The 19,745-nt window shown below is 35.6% G+C and overlaps 1 protein-coding gene across 2 annotated transcripts in view; it reads right to left on the bottom strand.

Annotated features, from left to right (window-relative positions):
• The window catches only part of THSD7A (thrombospondin type 1 domain containing 7A), a 789,627-nt gene that overhangs the window by 104,957 nt on the left and 664,925 nt on the right, over nucleotides 1-19,745 (bottom strand). For both annotated transcript variants that reach the window (XM_074035410.1, XM_005550102.5), the window contains 3 exons: nucleotides 15,746-15,940; nucleotides 4,994-5,228; nucleotides 535-650 (listed from right to left, as the gene is read on the bottom strand). In XM_074035410.1, the coding sequence (XP_073891511.1) occupies nucleotides 535-650; nucleotides 4,994-5,228; nucleotides 15,746-15,940 (546 nt within the window). The remainder of the gene's footprint in view (nucleotides 1-534; nucleotides 651-4,993; nucleotides 5,229-15,745; nucleotides 15,941-19,745) is intronic.

Below are 19,745 nucleotides of genomic sequence, written 5' to 3'. Positions count from 1 at the left end.
ATAAAAGCAAAACTAAGCCAAACTGGGAATAAATATTCATAAATTCCTCATGACACATTACATGTTGGCAGAGAAACAATTTGGCCATTTTTTCTCTTTCTTTTATTCCTATTCTTGGGGCTGCATAATTGAATCTGCAGCAAATCTGGTCCCATGTTATTTTTTGCCATTAAGTAGGTTGAAAGCCATGTGTACTGATAAAAGCACTGTATATCATTTTAAAACACATAAACCACGATATATTCTTTCAGAACTAATGTGAAAGTGAACATTATTAATACAATAAGATTTAGAATCCTTCACTTTAATCCATATCATAAAATTTCAAGCCAGGTTTTGGCATAAACCTCACTTGTCTGATTCTAAAGCTATGTTATTTTCTAGAGGGAAACTAACATTGTATGGCATGCATGTCAAATCAGGTTTACACAGCCCTGTGCAAAACTCACAAACATTGCTAGGCCAGAAGACCTCAGAAGTCTACCAAGGGGTTTTTTTTTAGGTGAACAGCCTTCCTAACTCTGCAGACCATACCTTCTTTACACGAAGAGGGGCATGATGTCCAGTCACTATATGGGGTCACAATACAGTCCTTCTTACAAGGAAGCAGACAAGGCCTTACAGTTTCAGGTCGAAGGCTTTCAGGACATCTAGAAAGGCAAAGGGAAATTATTAGGCTTCAATAGTAAGGCAGAAAATCAGATAATTTAATTTCTCTAGAATTTTCACTGTTAAAATTGCAAAACAACTCACTCATCTGTATTATTTAACTTCCAGGAGTCTTCCTTTCTGCTACAGGCAAGAACTATACAACTAAATTGATTGTTTCAAACCGGATCTCAATAAAGCTTCTCAAGGCAAGATGTGCAGATTTACTAATAGCAATGATGCTATTTAGAAACAAATATAACACTTACACCTTATCCTCTTGTTATAATCTCTCCATTAATAAGTATTTATATTCTAATATATTTTAAGAAAAATTTTGTGAAAATTTAAATTATGAATAAGGATCTAATTCTATGATATATGTTTGTATGACTAAATAGGCTTTTTGCCTATTATAAGTTTCCAGGTTATTACACACTTTATTTTTTCAAATAAGTATTGTGTAGAATAACTTTATAGTGGAGTGTATTCTTTCATGGTACATGCTCAAAACACAATACTGTATTAAGAACTGTATATTTAATAATACATAAGATAATAAAAGTGTATAAATCAATCTGATAAGCATTTTTTGCTTTATTCCTGCTTTTACTTAGTGTGTCTATTTGTGTTTTCTTTTCCATTAGTCCCTAGTTTTAAATTATGGGATTTAATCTTTTTTATGTTTTTATAAACTACAATATCTTTTTTTGGAATAAAAATAGTGAATATAAATAAAGGTAGTAAATCAGTAGTTTAAAGAAAAATACTGTATGCTTGACATAAATTATAGTAAAATTAACTATTATTTTCAAAATAACAGCAAAAATATATCATTTATTGGGAACACAAGAGAAAGATAAGGATGAAGAACACTGAAATGTCTAACTTCATATAAGCTTTCACTTCTTAAGAGATAATAGGAAGCTGATATATAGGTTTTAAATATACTTATTCAAAATACATTTAGTATATAATTTTTTACACTTGAGCTTAGCCAAAAGGCTGAGAAGTAATAATTTTTAAATTTCCCAATTCTCTGCATTTTCATGATCTGATGCTACTATTATTAGAGATAAAATGCTGATCATGAGCGTTAACACTAGAAAAAGATGTAGCTTAGAAAAGCAAAATATAATAACATCATTCATACAATTAAAAGTAACAAGTAACTTATGCTGATTCCTAAGCAATTCTCTTTTGAGGCCATATAAATCCCTGCCATGTAAGCTAACAGGCAATGAAAAAATAATCTAAACAACTAGTATAGTTCTTGCTAAAATAAGTTGGCAAATCAGTGGGAAATAAGATTTTAAAATACTTTATATAAGAGAATTCAAATATTTTATAGTTCCAGATAAACTGCCTGTTGTCAAGTAAGTTAATCAGGTTTTCAGAAGTGAACTATGAGTAAAAAAAATCAACATCACTAATCTATTTCCCATAATTTCTTTATAGTATTTTGCTGATACTTCATTTTTGACATATCTTGTATTATATTTATGTAAATTTTCTTTCTCATACATAAATATTATACTTTATTCAATTATACAGATCCATGCTCTCCTCTCTTACTTTAAAACCCTACTGTTCATTTGGAAGTAAAATTTAAAATATATAAGATTCAACATTTCAAAAATAATCTTTTTGATTTATCTTGAGCTGAAATTTTCCTAATTTCTATGACTATTCAAAGTCACGGACAACAAATAAATTTAGATTTGAATCATAGAAGCAAATGTATTATTATAATTTAGATTGTAAATCAGTAGAATTACAATTTAACCTGCATTCTTAACCAGGGAACATTACATGGCAAAACTCCACATATAATTCAATTAATTCTTCTGGAACTATGAGATTATTGGTCAGTAATTATGATTGTCAGCACTTTTGTTCAATAAGGCAATTTTATAACTTTAACAGTGAGAGAGCATTACTCAGTTGCATGCCCCTCAGATATTAGCCCTGAATAGATCAATGAAATTTACGATGTTATCATTGACAACCTCCAAATATTCTGTTTTAGTTGAGAAATAGTCACAGCAAGATACTTGGCTAACTGTGGAGAACAAAATTACAAACAACAAAGTTGTTAAATGAACACACAAAGATAAATTATACAGCCTAGATTACATCCAGTAAAATGAATTTGGACTTCCTTTGGCAAGGCAATTGGTTCAGTCAACATGCTTCTTTTATCCTTTGTACTGTTTGTATTTAGCGTTTGCAGTTTAAATCAAGGAATCGATTTCCCCCCAAATCTTATTCAAGGTCAAATTAAACAGATGTGATAGGAGTTGAAGTTTGTTACCGGGAGGATAGATAAGATCAATAACATTGACTTTACCACTGCACAGTAATCTGTTTTATTAAGAGAAGTTTAAAACAAATTTTCAATTTGCATTTTTCGGTTCAAATACCTAGTATTGGAAACCATTCACTGAATTTAACCTAGCATGTAGAGAGAAAGGCAATAATATTTTCTTTTGAATTCACAGTATTTGCTTGATTTTCTAGAATCTTAAAGGCAAAGTGCATCCATTTGATTTAACAAGTCTATAGATGTATACAGGTCACTGAATGAACGCTGCAAGGGCAAAGCGAATTTTTAATGAATTATTGTGGTAGTACGATGTGGGACTTCAGGATACCCTTCCTACTGATTTAATGCTGTTAATCCAGCAGGCTCTTTCACATATAGGCTTGTACATATGTACATCCATTACTCAGGATAAATATTTTGTAGCTTATAGAAGTGAGGAAAATGTCAACAGCAACATTTGAAAGGTGATTAGCCGTGGGACAGGAACCGAATGAGCTCACTGGTAGAAGCTCAGCACGATAACCCTCATCCTGCATCACAACAGGTTGGTCCTGTGCCTGGGTAGTGAATATTTCTACCTTTGTTCTTGATCCAGCAAGAGTCAGAATCCTCCAGGACTTGGGACATCTGCTCTTGCTGTTACCACTTTTGAATTTTAATATACTGCACATTAATTTCCTGAGTTAGATTCATCACAGCTTTAGCATAATTTCTATTAAAATATTGGTTTGAGGCTACCTATTAAACATGTGAAATAGTCTTTCAATTTATTCAAATCTCATTGGCATGTTTTTTGTGTTTCTTAATTTCAAGCAATATAAACAAAAATTGTGGGGCAAAATATCCCTAATGTCTGGGATAATGTTTGTACCCTGGGCAGATACAAACATCTCATAACGGGATTCATATTTGTTTCCCTGGAGTTTTTCATGCATCAGAGACATTATTTCCATTTTCCTGGAACACTAAGGAGCAGCTGAAATTCTTAAGAAAAAAAACAATTTCTAACATTTATTGAGTGCTTAGATTACTATTAGATTTTTCATTAAATCCTTTCAACAGATTTCGAAAACTCTTAGCCAGAATAACAGTTAGGTAGCATGCTGAAGATTACACACAATATTTAACCACTTGGCTGAGTATTTAGAAAATATGAGGCCACTTTTAAACCCATGCTAAAAATTGACTCATTTATCATTTCTTATCTCACATGGCTAAGGCGATTTGAATTTTTAAAAAGTATGTTAAGTTTTGAAAAATAGAGGTTTTTCCCCTCAATTTTTTTTAGAGTTGATTTATTTTCTCTATGAATTGATTAGCTCAGTTATGCCATTGTTTTTCTTTATACTTCTCACAAGGCACATATAATATGCCAACTCTCTGGTTCCTCGTTCTCCCCTCCAGCAAAGTATTTGCCTTGTTATTACAGTACTCATAAGCACCCTGAGAATCTGATAGTTTTTCTACCTATAATAACACTCATCCTATCCCAAGGCTCTCTCTTGGAAGTAAATGGTTTTTACTCTAACCACTGAAAGACATAGTAAGTATGCTTCGGTATTTTTCATATAGTGTTGTCTAGGGGAAATGAAAGGCAGATCATACAAGGCTTCTACCCAATTAAACTAGATTGGACAGCCTCCATAGCCTAGGGGTATATAGGAGGTCATGGATGACCTACACTTCCAGGACTTAGTACACTGTCATTATTGATCAGCCAGGCTTACAGCAAGCACTTCTTTCATTGCCTCACTAGCTTAATAAAAGCAGAAAGTGCTACTATAAAACAGAAAGTAGGTACCAGATAGAAAGATTTCGACAGAATTTATGGTTCCCCAGTACAAAACTCAAAGCTGTTATAGCTTTATCAGTGGCTGACTTTCAAAACAAACAAATCTTTCTCTTGAGGATAGGTATGACAAGCATCAAAATGTTCCATTTCATGGAGCTAGTGACGCCTGAGCCAATCCTCTGCATAGTTGGCTACATGATTTACTGTTGTCATTCTAAAGCTCTTACTTTTTGGGTCCCACTTGGCCCACATTGACTCGCACACAGATGACTTTTCTTGTTTGCATGCCCACAGAGCAGGAGGCCTCCCCATTCCAAGTTGTAGTTGTGTTGAAGGACGATACTGAGGTGTCCTCAATGCACTGACCCCAAGGACCAGTTTGCCAGTGGTATACTGTGCAAGGATGCTCGTTACAGCTTCGTACCTCTTGCAAAGCACTGCTATTTGGACAGCGAATTCCACCTAAAAAAATGGACAATGATAGCAGATTAGATACAGTGCCAACAGGAACCTTACCATTCTCTGTTCTTTGGAATTAACATGGCTGACAAGAACAATATCTGCCACTTATTTGGCACACAGCTGCACTGCTAGGGAAGCCAATTACGTGTTAATCTTATCTCAGTTGGCATGATCTGGCTTAAAATATAAACTCTGTAGTTACATGATACTTGCTTTAGGGGTCTATGGAAGACCTTAAAGAAAGAGGCTGTTGCCCTCCAGAGAAAGTGAAAATAAGATAAAACAAGGCCCATGTCATTGCTGACCAGGAGAAACATGGGTACTGAGACTTTGTGGATGGAGAAAATGAAGTGTATTTTCAAATGTTATTACCCAAGTTGAAAGTCTTAGTTACAGTTTTTGAAATGCTGCTTAATTTAATGTATTAGGTTTTAGGGTGATTAGAAACAGGGATATTAACATGGAATGATACTTCATGATGCTCCAGAGCATTACTGGGAAGGTCACTGAGTAACAATATCATATTTCTTCAAGTCTAAGTTGTATTGACTGTGCAATACACCATCATTTTACATGTCCCAAAGAAAAAGAAATGGCTGCAAATTAAACTATGATATAATTCTTTCTGATCTACTTCAATTTATATTGTATACTTATTGAAATAGCTTTTTATGGGTTAGTTTTAAATATTGTTCTTTTACATACATTAAAGGGAAAGGTATTTCTAAAACTTATTTACATTCAGAATCCAAATCTTTCAAGTCAATTTTTAATTCACACCCACTGAAGTCTGTATTCTCCTCCTATTCAGTATCAGCTTCTGTGATGTCAAAAGTGCCAACGATGTACGTTTTCTTAAAAAAGTGTTCTCCCCTTTTGTCTCCAGAATTGTCTTCCAGGATGCTGATATGCATCTCTAAGTTTTGATGTTGTAGCATTTTTAATTGCCCCAGAAGGTGTCAATGAGAGTTTTAAGCAAGCAACTGGGATTTATTTTCTTTCCTCAAATGGTCCTAGCAGTTTTTTTTTTTTTTTTTTTTTTTTTTTTTTTTGCAGAAGCATCATGGAATTGCTCCACCAGGAATAACAACAAAGTTCACATGTACGAGCAGTGATGACTATGTCATAACTGTTGCTTGGCCACAGAGGTTTTAAAATGATTCCAATGTGAGATGCAATTATTCCAGAGATGTTACAGGGTAAAATAGATGCATCTTGTAATTAATAGTATATGGTATAAGAGTTATTCTGGACTTTTAAAAAATGTGGTGGCCCCATTTTAAGTATTTTGTAGGTGGCATTTTATTTTACATTCACAACTGTTCTATGAGCTAAAAATCATTAAATAGATGAACCCAAACAGCTTACATGATGTGACCATAGTGGCAATGAGGAATTTATGGACGCCAATTTGTTGACTCTGTGCTATTTCTGATGACAATTATGAAAACAAAACTTCTTACGTTGTGAAAAGCAGGATGTTAGAAGAATTTACTGCTCACTTTATTGACAGTTTGTTCTGTTGGAACTTATGCAGCCTCTGGACTTCATCTTAGAATATAAAAGAACTGGTTGTAAAAAAAAGAACTGGTGGAATGGTGGGAACCCTGAGTGCTCCTCACAAATATTTGCAATACAGGAAATAGAGGAAATGTTGAAAATAATAAGAGGTGGGCTTTAGATTTTAGAAAAGCAGGCTTCGAAAAGTTAAAAATGAGTAAGAAAAGGCAATTCAGTAGTGAGTGACCCTAACATGGAAGATGGCTCAAGAAGTGAGATTTGGATACAAATCAAACATAAAGCCATGGGCCACAGCCTGAGCTGATCTTCCAGTATCACTTCCCTTATGATTAAAGACATGCCTTTATTCAGCAAATAAATCAGTAGAAAGTCTAAGCGAGAACCCAAATTCAATTTAGAATCATTTATGCAGTGTTGAACATAGACTCAACATCAGAATAACCTGCATTAACTCAACTGCAATTTAGAATCATTTATGCAGTGTTGAACATAGACTCAACATCAGAACAACCTGCATTAAACAGCATTTCATTAATGTTCTCTGCTTCATGATGGTGGAAACTCTGCCACAGTTCATATCCTATCCTCTGTCACACAGCTCTGTGACCCTGGAAGCCTCCACAAAGGAGTTTAGGACTTGAATAGAAATGAATCCTAAAACATTCTAACTGGGCTGGGGAGAATAAGTAAGCTCTCCTATTACCCATTCTTCAAAGTGCTAGATTTATCCAATCTTAACTCTCAGACAAGCTAATTATAGACATAATATATGTGTGTGTGTATATATATATATATATATTTTTTTTTTTTTTTGAGACGGAGTCTCGCTCTGCCGCCCAGCCCAGGCTGGAGTGCAGTGGCGCGATCTCGGCTCACTGCAAGCTCCGCCTCCCGGGTTCACGCCATTCTCCTGCCTCAGCCTCCCGAGTAGCTGGGACTACAGGCGCCCACAACCGCGCCCGGCTAATTTTTTGTATTTTTAGTAGAGATGGGGTTTCACCGTGGTCTCGATCTCCTGACCTTGTGATCCGCCCACCTCGGCCTCCCAAAGTGCTGGGATTACAGGCGTGAGCCACTGCGCCCGGCCATATGTGTATATTTTTATATAATTATTTTAATAATGTCTTTATATTTAATAGTAAAAGTACTGATCTTGCACAAAGAATATGCTTCTTGATTTACCTTATTTTCTCTGTGATTATTAAGTATGCTGTTTAAAATGTGATCTTAAAACTGCAAATTGTTTTTGACATTGGAATTGACTGTTTGGCTTTGAAATAAAATAAGAAAAAAACTTTCACAACATCAGTATAAAGTGTTAAGGAACTGCGAGATAGTGGTTAAGTTTAGAGACATAAAGGTTATTTATTTTCTTGCCCCAATGCACATTAAAGATACATCAGCAGTTTTGGTCTGATGTCAGGATACTTGCACAAATAAGCCCCAATGTGGTCTTAATTATAAAAAGAAGATGGCAATTTTGAAAGTATGGTTTGTAGTAATTAGTCATTGCAGCAGCATCATGTTGTCTGGGGGATAATTTTATGGTAGAAAAGTTGATAGGTATAATATTGAATTTATCTATTATTTACAGAAAGATGTAATTCCAGGCTTCTGGGAATATTTCCATAGTATTGGGGAAATTATAAAATGTGACTTATGACAAAATTAGTCATAATTTTAAAAATCCTCTTACATCAAAAAATATGTTTATACTAATACCACTATTTAGATTTTCTATTATTCCATCAAAGGGAATAATGTTATAAGGCTTTGAAAAAATTCTGCTATGTAAATAAACTCCTGTGGTTATATAAAAAATACCAGCTATTATGTGAAACTTCTTAGAAATAAAAAAGTGACTTTTCCTCTCCACATCAAGTTCATAAAAGCTTTGTTAGGAGGCATTTGAATACAGCTATGAAGTTTCTGGTTCTGGCATTTATGTCCTTACAATTTAGATGATAAATTTTTTAAAAAGAACCTTGTTTAAAGCAATAATTAAATACATGCAATATTTATGTGAGATGCTTCAAGGGATACCTACAGGGGTTAAAAATAGTTCCTGCTACACTCAAGGATCTCATAATGTAACGGGGAAAAGTAGTAGGGGAGATAAGACAAGCATACAAATGAGGATAATTCTAGATGGAAAGAAAAAATTATATGGTGGGGTATTTAGTATAACTGGGATTCAAAGAGTACAATTTCACTACATTTCGGAGTCTGAAAAATGTCTCAGATTGAAAGAGGCACTGAGAAAAGTTTTGAAGGAGTAGGATTTCAATAAGCAGAATTCTGGGAAGGGAAAGAAGGAAAAGACTATAGTATCTAAGTAGAAAAATAAATGAACAGAAGCAAAGGTATGCAGGCAGGTGTGACCTTGGGAATTAACAATATTGACATAGTCAATTGGAGTGTAGAGTTCACATCAGAAAGTAATTGGCAACAAGAATAAGTAGCCTAGGCTTATGTTATTAAGAAGCTATTAGTGTGAAGAGTACTATTATCATAGTACTATAAATTATACTTTTAAGGTGCTTCTAACTTTTCCTGCCACTGTAGCCTGAATTCCTTTGACGGCAGACCACTGCTGGGTGAAAAGTGCATTGGCAAGGATATGCTTTGGGGGTACTGAATTGGAACAGCATTAGCTGTGGGGTACCTCAGGAGATTCTGCTGTAGCACAGCCCCATCCCCCAGTTTTTCTTTGCAGAAACAGGCAGAAGACTGTCTACTGTGCAGCCTGCATAAATCCTGTTTGACGGTCAAGTAGTGACAGATTGAAGCAGAACTCTCTTTTCAAGGTCAATGGTGGGAGAATGGGGAAGTGCTAGTATTTACTTAGAAATCAGAGTTATGAGTACACATATATACGCATACATGCAATGAATCTGGTGTTCTTCAAATTTTTCTAGGTAATATGGGTACTACCTGGTTACTACAGTTAAAATCATTTAGCTATAAAAATTGAACAAGTTAAATAAAAATACTCTTCTCAATGTTCTGCATTGTAAAATATGACTTCTGAAGACTATTAATTATTTGAGAAAAAATGACAATTTATTTCAATCTGCATCTATTCTCTGCTTGTATAAGACAGGTATAAAGACATTACTATTTGGTTGATGAAGTTCTATCAGGTCATATTGAACTTAACAAAAATAAATATTCTTTCCTTTTTTTTTTTGTTCTGTAAGAATAACTATATCATGAGAATTAACAGAAATTGTTATATCCAGTGGGAAACATTTTAAAAGATAACCTTTTCCTTTTTACATGAAGTTTGTTAGGACCTACAATACAGGTTCAAAAAATTGAGAAAGCTAAAAATCTAACATTAATTTTTAATTTTTTGTTCAAATTCAACTTGCTATTTATATTAAAAATATGCCAGACTTAAGTATTAAAAGGTTGCCTCCCTTTAGAATTTCCTAACATAACTTTAAAACATTTTTTGAGACAACTCCTAAAGTTTATACAATATTTACATGTTAAGGTAAGAATATTAAAAAGTGAATTGCCAATTTTATTTAATCAGAAGTCAAGCCTCTCGAAGATACACACACACACACACACACACTTTTTTTTTTGAAGTGTAAAGAACTAATTTTACCTTCTCCAGTACATTAACTATCACCAGTTGCCAGTACTTGTGATTTGGTTTCCAAATGACATTTCAGTAATTAGCATTTTATGACAAATTTTGTATATTGATAATAGGTTATATAATGTTACTCAAGATGGTATAGAAAGCGCCAGGAATGGTGGCTCATGCCTGTAATTCCAGAACTTTGGGAGGCCAAGGTGGGCGGATTGCTTGAGCTCAGGAGTTTGAGGCCACCCTGGGTAGCACGGTGAAACCCAGTCTCTACTAAAATACAAAAAATTAGCCAGGCATGGTGGTGCACCTATAATCCCAGCTACTCAGGAGGCTGAGGCAGGAGAATTGCTCGAGCCTGGGAGGTGGAGGTTGCAGTGAGCCAAGATCGGGCCACTGCACTCCAGCCTGGGCAACAGAGAGATTCTACCTCAAAAAAATTATACAAATTCGTTTCCTTTTCATGTTTAATTTCGAACCAATTTCAAAATTACAGTGAAATTAAAAGTATGATATAAATAATTTTCTTTTCCTGGACCATTTAGAAAAAGATGAGAAGATGTCCATCACCCTATGTATGTTAGTGCGTGCTTCCCATGATCAAGAGCATCCTCCTACACATAAGCAATTCATTATTCAAAATCCAAAAATCAGAATATAAACAGATAAGTTATTACCATTGAATCCCCAGACCCCATTCAAATTTGCCAGCTGTCCCAAAATGTCCTTTATGGCAAAATGATTCAGTTCAGAATCACGCATTACATTTAGATGTCACACTTCGTTAGTCTCCTTAAATCTAGAACAGTTTTTCAATCATTGCTTTTCATGGCTTAGACACTTTGGAAGATTAAAGATTATTTTGTACAATGTCTTTCAATTAGATTTTATCTGATGTTTCCTCATGAATAGATTCTATATATGCATCTTTGACAGAGTTATCACTGAAGTGATGCCATATTCTCATTATATCACACTGAGGACACAAGATTTCGGTTTGCTTCATTATTGATAATGCTAACTTTGGTCACTAGATTAAGGGGGGTATCTGTCAGACTTTATTAGGGAAATATTTGAGACTATGTAAATACAATGCTTTTAATGAGATTCAATTCATTCATTTATTTATTTATATAAAGTGTGGATCCATGGTTTCCTATTTAACGGTCTGTTAGTATTATTATTTTGTTACTAAAATTGTTTGCATACGTGGTCAGTGGGAGAACATTCAACTCGGCTTCTGTGGCCTTTTGACATTCTCTTTACTTTCTACCACAAGATCCTCCTGGCCCATCTTGTACTTCTCTATCGCAGCTGTGGAATCAGCCATTTCTCAAAGTTCCCTTGTTCCTTTTATTAGAGAAAAGTATAAGAAATCAAGATCTGACTGCTGCATCTACTTACTGCTGTTGAGGTCTTGCTGCTCTCAGGTCTTTTCAGTGAATGAGGCTAATATATGTATATGTGTATATAATATGTATTTATATTTGCACACTTACATTGATGTTTGGTCTATATTTAACAAATTGAACACCATGAATTCAAATAAATTAATAACATCCAATTCCAATGCTGTACCACAGAGTGTACTAGTTTTCTTTCTTAACATATTTGCAACTCTCTTCTCCAGCAATAAAAAAACCTGACTCTTATTCTGTTAAATACATGTACTTATTTTGTCAATTCCCTCTCACCCCACACTCCATCTCCCATTGTCATCTCCATGGCTATACCCACAAGATACCTTCCTCACTCTGCTCATGATCTGACATCCTACATGAGGCCACCCACATGACAGAAACCCTCCTCAACTGTGTCTGGTTGTGACACCCCACACTGGGCTGGCCGCCTTGATTCTGGGATTCTCTCTTGACCCTGCTATGCTCTGACATCCAGTGCTGAGTCACTCTTCTATCCTCTCATACAACCCATGTGCCCCCTGTCCTTCACCCTGCTCAGTGGCTCTGAAACTGCATGCCAGGTCACCTCTTTTTCCCACTTTGGTTGCTCCTCACCCAGTTGGGCTCTGACAGCCCACTCTAGATCACTGCAGACCTCCCATCTGCTGACACAGATGCCCAGCTGCTTGGCTTTGCCAAATGGCTTTTTGGATAGAATTGTTCAGGAAAGGAGAAAAAGAGCCTAGTAATAAAAGGAAGTGAAGGAAAGGAAAAGAAAAAGGAAAGGAAAGAAGTACAGTATGAGGAAGAGAAAGTGCCATTCTATCATTCTGTCATTCATTTAAGAGGGACAAAAAGAACTCTAACATTTTCACAATGGAGAGCCCTGTTTTATCTGCTGGATTGGGGCCATATAGTATAGTTATTTATCGTATATCTATGGATATATATATATACACACACATGCACACACACACATATATACACATATATACACACTGATACACAATAAGAACACTGAGTGAATCAGGGAAAAGAGTACTAGCCAATACTCCTCTCATTTTAGCACATAGTAGGATTATATTTCCCTCATTCTCCTTGAAGTTAGGCATAGTTATACAACTTACATTAACAATGAAACATGAGCAATGACAATCACTCTTAGATGGGAGAATTTAATTGGGGATGCTTAAAATTGACAGATTCTTCAAGTATTTTCTTCCTCTGGCCCATGAAGATTGTGGAACCAGGTCTTCATATGGTGATGCAATGTTGTGACATTTCATGAAGGACAAACTGCTCTGGAGAGTTACCCAAAACTATAGCTAAATTTCCATGAGGAAGAAATAAATAAAACTTTGTTCTTTTAAGCTCCTGAATGTCTGGGTTGTCCATTACTGAAGCACAACCTAGTCTATCCTTATTAATTACAAGGAGTTATCTAACCTTCAGTATTGCTTAATGGTGGCATTCTGATTAAGGAAAATGAAAGTATAGGTTGGAGCATTTATTGCATAAATCCAGAACTACATTTCACATGGACTTGTCCTATGTATTATTTCCCTAGAAAACCATATAATTTCTTGTCTAAACACTCCATATATCATTTCTCAAATGTGGCACTTTCCTTTAAAGTTGTCACAGTCAAGTATCTGATCCACAGAAATTTAAGAACACTTATGACACAAAGCACTAATTCTTGAGGAATAATAGAAAGACATACTTTTGTGTAGAATTACAAAGGGTTATCTAAGTGGCAGGGAAACATATTTTAAAATTTCCTGCAGATGCTGTTCCTAAATCATTAAAAATAGTTCAGAATCAGGAAAGATTTTGAGTAAGAGAAAATGTGTTTCAGTGTCCAACAAATAATAGGTACTAAATAGGCTTTGAAGCATAAATTTCTCATAAAACATGTTTCAGTGTCCAACAAATAATAGGTACTAAATAGGCTTTGAAATCTAAATTTCATATAATTATGCCAGCTTTTATAAATGTTATTAACAGAGGTAAATAGCAGCAGAGACAAATAGCATTGACAGAATTTCTTTTATGGCTTCTATTTAAAATTATGTTTTACAATAATGTATTATGTATTTCAAAATAGCTAGAAGAGAGGATTCTCTATGCCCTTGCTAAAAGAAACGATAAATGTCTGAGGTGATGGATATGCTAATTACTCTGATTTGATTACAAAATTTATCCATATATTGATACATCACACTGCACCCTATAAATATATACAATTATTACATGTCAATTAAAACAAAGCTATAGGAAATGCAGTTATGTTTTGAATTAATGCCCTTGTGATTTACTATATAAACATCTATAACTTTCCAGCATGGCTTATTTATAACGCAACCACTAAACTTAATTAAAAACTATCAAAGCCCTACCCTTTCACACTAAGTGGATGATACATATCAAAGAGCAATCACAAATTTCTGCCTTTAAGACATTTCATGACCTTTCAGTGTGAAGCAACATGTCTATAGGAATAATGATCTGGTGAGTTCTGCAAGCATGACAAAATCCTTGCCATGTGACTCGGGGGTGAAAAGTCACTCATTAATAGTCACACAGCAAGTGTCTGCAGAATATAATGAATTTATAGGAGGCAGGGTGACCACAGATCTAATTTTAATGAAGCCCAAGACATAATCTGAGCTGATAGAGTTTGAAGTCTGCCTACAATCTTCACAAGGTTAGAGTCATTGTTTGACAACACAAAAAATATAATTTTCTTTGTAAAAGGTTCTATTTTTCAATAGATACACTTTTTTTGTAGCAAAGAGTTAAGTATATATTAAGATGGTAGGAAAAAGTTTTTGAACACTGTAAAGTACATTCTAAAACTTCACACTGGTTGGCTTTTTTGCATGTAAAATGTTTGTTTTACTCATGTAACACTCATGTGCAAAAGCCAAGGTAGTTATATGTTTATGTAGTTATTACACACACAGATAGCAAATTTGACTAAGAACACTGTGTTTCTATCACTAAAATACTTCATAAAGAGAAAAATAGAAAAAGGCATAGGCAACACAAAACTCCCCTGCAAATCGATAATTTGGGGCAAACATAAATGTTATGCATATTACAAATAATTACGTATTAGTGCAAAATGTGAACAGAGTCATTTAGCTTGATAATGTTTAAATGACATACACTTATATTCTTGCTAAAGAACATGCCTTAATGTGAACAAATTTGATTTACTTTTATGCTTTTCTCACTCCTGTGTTATTTTTCAGAATGACAAGATTAAGTATGACATTATATCACCCAGTCACACAGAGGCCAAATTAGCATTTGGATATCATCTTGAGAGACAATTACCAAGAGCCTTGTATTTCTTGGCAATAAAGCTTGCAAGTGAGGTCTGAATGTGACAAACATGCTTTATTCACCCTATAGGGTGAAGTGATTTAGGAGCAACATATTTTTAAAATGAACAAAATTTACATATGAGATTTCTGGATCTCAGAGCCTATGTTCAAGAAACTGAAAGAAACTGAAAACTCATGCAATTTTCAGTTGAACACTAGCTATTCTTGTGGTGATTTTAAATAAACTTTATTATTAGACATATATACTTATTTATGAGAAGGTAGAATTTGATTTCAAAGGATAAAACTGACTTCTGAAATTCATAAAAAACAAAGAAATACCTGGAATTTTGGGAGCCATTTTCAGACCGTTTTAAAGGCTTAACACTTTGGCTTACAAAGATCTCTAATGACTGGGAGGCTGGGAAAAAGCAAAATGAGTTCACTTTTAAAAGTCTTTCCTCCTTTGTTAGAGATCCATTTTCAAGATTAACTTTGGGGGACAGAATCAAATTGCTCAACACATCAACAGATATTAAATCTTGGATGGCTGGATTTCTGGCAGTTGATTTTCATAGAATATCATCTTATCCAGGCTACACAACAAAGATGCACACTAACTTTTGAAACGAACCTAGATGGCGTCTGAAGCTGGAGACTCACCTTCTTCACCCGCATAGGCCAGAATGGATCGTGCTCGTATCTGCTTCCCTTCTGTGGTTTTCCCTGAGCAGGTGTGTGAGCAGGAGGACCACGTAGACCATGTGCTGAGCACACAGTCTTTTGGGCATGGGGCATCGCAGGCCACAGGGATGGGAAAGATGGCATCTCTGCACAGCTGTCTGTCAACTTCTTCTCCTGGGGAAGACATGACCATCAACGGCTATTATTGTTAAATCAATGTAAAATGAGCAATTGAAACTGGATAGGCACCCACGTAAGTTACATTATCTTTTTAAAAAAAACAAAGCCAAAAGAGGAATTGCCTACTATAGCCAGATGTTAATAGAACACCAGGAACAAGCATATATACACTCACAACCCTAAATGAGGCTTCATTAACAGGCGCATACGTGGGTAGATCAAGCACATTGCTGAGAGGATTCTTATGTCACAGATACCTGTCCATTAAGTACTCATTTTTATACTTGTACTATTAAGTTATAATGACGAGCATCAACAAAGCATGTCTCCTATTTATTTCTTTTTTGGAGATGAGCTGTGATTTACAAATAATGACTCTATCCCTAGCATCTATCATATGTTTTTATGAACCAACTAATAGGTGTCTATTTACAAACTCTCTTATGTCTCTCGGAGTAGTTATTTTCATACAATTGGCAACCTTTTTCTTCATAAAAAATTGTGAGTTGGAAATAGGAAATGTAAATGATGGGATAACAGTATAAAGTCACTGTTCAAGGTGATCCCAATTGGAGAGGGAGGGAAACAAGACAAAACAAGTGGCAAAAGCAATATGGTGTCACTCCAGTGCTTAATATTTTTCTTAGTTTCCTTTTTCTCTTAAGATAAAGGCCAGATTTTCAAAAGTTTATAAGACCTCAAATGACCTGGCTATGTTTTTCTTCCTAGCCTCATCTCACTCCACCCCCTCACTTTGCCTTGACACCCCAAAATTGACACTTATTTAGTATTTGCTGAATGAGTGAAATGAGATACATAAAAGGCCAATGAGAAACAAAACATTGTTGCTGTTAATAAATGCCAAAAACAACCAACAGAAAAACAGGGTAGGAGAAAATGTCTGAACTCTGTGGTTTAGATGATTAATATAGGTGGTTAACGAGGTCAATGGAACAGAACAGAATGAAATGATACACAATCAAACAAAAATTAACCTGCTATTTTGTCACAGAATATAATCACAATACTGGATGAATATATAAAAATTGTGTGCCTCGCATTAGGCATTCAGGTGAGAAAGGGTGACTCACCTTGCCATTCTTTGGCTACTGAACAAAATATTCCAACCTGTTTCTCACTTGGGGAGTTAGCAGCACCATTTTAATGTACGCTCCTTTATTCATATATTTTAAAAACAAGACAGAAAATCAGAGTCAACTGGAAATGCTCTAACATGTTAATAGCTACTAGCTTGCAGACACTTTAATCATGAGACAAAATCAGAAGTCAATTGGGATGCACCTATGTGTTAATAGCCACTACACTGCAAGGCCTTAAATCATTAGACTTACTCACTAGTAAGTAAGGAGGCTCATTAAAATTACAATTGAGTAAACATTATATTATTCATTCTTATTTAGCTACTGTAATCTCTGGGAGCTCTTAAATTTTGTTTTTATTGGCATTGGGGTTTGGCATGTATCCCAATAAAACAGTGTACTAAACAGATAGTAGATATATAGGTAGGTAGGTAGAGTATGAAAATCATTATGGTATAAGGCACTTAATATCTCACACTTGACATAATAATGATGAGTCTTTTTTTCTACTAGGCTTTTTCTTAGTGCAAGGGGTGCTTTCTTGTATCTTATTTTCTTCACTGCTGTCTTTTATAGTGCCATCTACCGTCTCTCACTATTGTTTCCAATATTCTGTGGAAAGCAAGAAAAGTTTGGGGCTACAGTCTATAGCTAACAAAAGTTATATTTGTATGTCTCCTCTAGTAGTTACCCAATCTTTTCTATTCAGATTTTTTTCTCTTTTATTTATTTTTATTTATTTTTGGACACGGAGTCTCTGTCTCTCAGGTTGGAGTGCAGTGGCGCGATCTCGGCTCACTGCAAGCTCCGTCTCCCGGGTTCACACCATTCTCCTGCCTCAGCCTCCTGAGTAGCTGGGACTACAGGCGCCCACCACCATGCCTGGCTAATTTTTTGTATTTTTAGTAGAGACGGGGTTTCACTGCGTTAGCCAGGATAGTCTCAATCTCCTGACCTCGTGATCCGCTCGCCTCCCAAAGTGCTGGATTACAGGTGTGAGCCACCGCGCCTGGCCAGAAGAATATTATTTGTTCTGTGGCAATGGAGATTTTGCTACAAGGGTGCCATTAGATAAGCTTGCCTGGCATAAGTAATGCATTTTTGTTTGTTGTCATGTAAACCGGTTGCAGTTTTGACCTTTCTTTTAAAGTTATGCTTCCCCCCCTCCCCAGTTTGTGTCCCATATCTTATTTTAGCTCTTTTTCAATCACTTGTTCTGCTTAGCCAGGTGTATTTTCCTGTAGGATCATTCCTTCCATCACCTTTAATCCTCTGTGGAGCTGTTAAGACACATCTAAGATCCAACATCTGAGATTTCCCTAATGGTTTTAGAGTGATTTATGCACCATTCCCACCTCTTCCAGGTATGATCTTGTCCCTTTTTACTGCTCTGATCACTGTCTCACATTTAGGTTGAAGCTTCCAGCCATAATGACTTTTTTCCCTTTCCTCCTGCAAGCCAAACCCATTGTTGTTTCAGTAGTTTTGCACTTTCTGTTCACTTTGTATGAAAATGTCAGGTCTTACACAGAAGCCTGTTTCTCAACATTCAGGTTTCAGTTCAATTTTCTCCTTCCTCGAGAAGACTTCATTGACCATACACACTCTCCCAGTCCCTTCAGTTTATTTTCGTTAGACTTTTAATCACCACTAGAACCTATTTTAATTAATTGGTTAATATGTTTATTATCTGACTACCACTAGACTAAATGAGGGTGTTATCCATATCTGTCTCGTTTGCTACTTTATACTCAGAACCTAGAATAGTGCCTGATATGTAGGAAGCACTAAATCATTTTTTGTTAAATAAATACTTAAATTTTAAGTTGTGGTAGGGAACAGAATGTTGTTCTAGACAAATAGAGATCTAAGTACAGTATTTCTTGCCATGTATTCAAGTACTCTAGGGCCTTGCGAAAGTGTATTCAGCGGACACCAGCACATCCCTCCCCTGGAGTTTGCTGGAAATGCAGCCTCTCAGACTCAACCCACTGAATCACAACCTTAATTTTTTCTTTTAAGAGACAGGGTCTCACTCTGTCGCCCAGGCTGGAGTGCAGTGGTGCGATCTCGGGTCACTGCAACGTCCGCCTCCTGGGGTTAAGCAATTCTCCTGCTTCAGCCTTCCATGTAGCTGGGACTACAGGTGCGCACCACCAGGCCCGGCTCATTTTTGTATTTTTAGCAGAGATGGGGTTTCACCACAATGGCCAGGCTGCTCTCGAACTCCTGACCTCATGATCCGCCTGCCTTGGCCTCCCAAAGTGTTGGGATTACAGGCGTGAGCCACCGCACCCCAGCCTCAATCTTCATTCTTAAAAGATCCCCAGGTAATTTCTATGCACATAAAATCTAAGAAACAATGCTCTAGAATTTTTCTCCACTTATTGTCTTCCTGTTTGATCAGAACCAGACTGTCTCTTGACAGGCAGCTATATAAAATGAATTCATCTGGACTTCATACCTAATGGCATTTGCTTCTCTGTGCAGATTCTCTTTATACATCTCTTTATACAGAGTATCCATGACTGAAAACACTTATTCAATGAATAGTTGCTGAATGCCCATCTTCTGTCAGGCACTATGATAAGAATGTATGAATGTTGTATACATCATCTCAGCTAATTCTCACAATAACCTTTTGACATTGGTATGCCTATGTTTACTTTAAAAGAAATTGAGACTCAAAAAGTTAAGTT

This window comes from Macaca fascicularis, chromosome 3, assembly GCF_037993035.2.
Source record: "Macaca fascicularis isolate 582-1 chromosome 3, T2T-MFA8v1.1".
In the NCBI taxonomy this organism is placed as follows: domain Eukaryota; kingdom Metazoa; phylum Chordata; class Mammalia; order Primates; family Cercopithecidae; genus Macaca; species Macaca fascicularis.
Note: the sequence above shows the minus strand (reverse complement) of the source record. Positions and strands in the feature narration are given on the sequence as shown.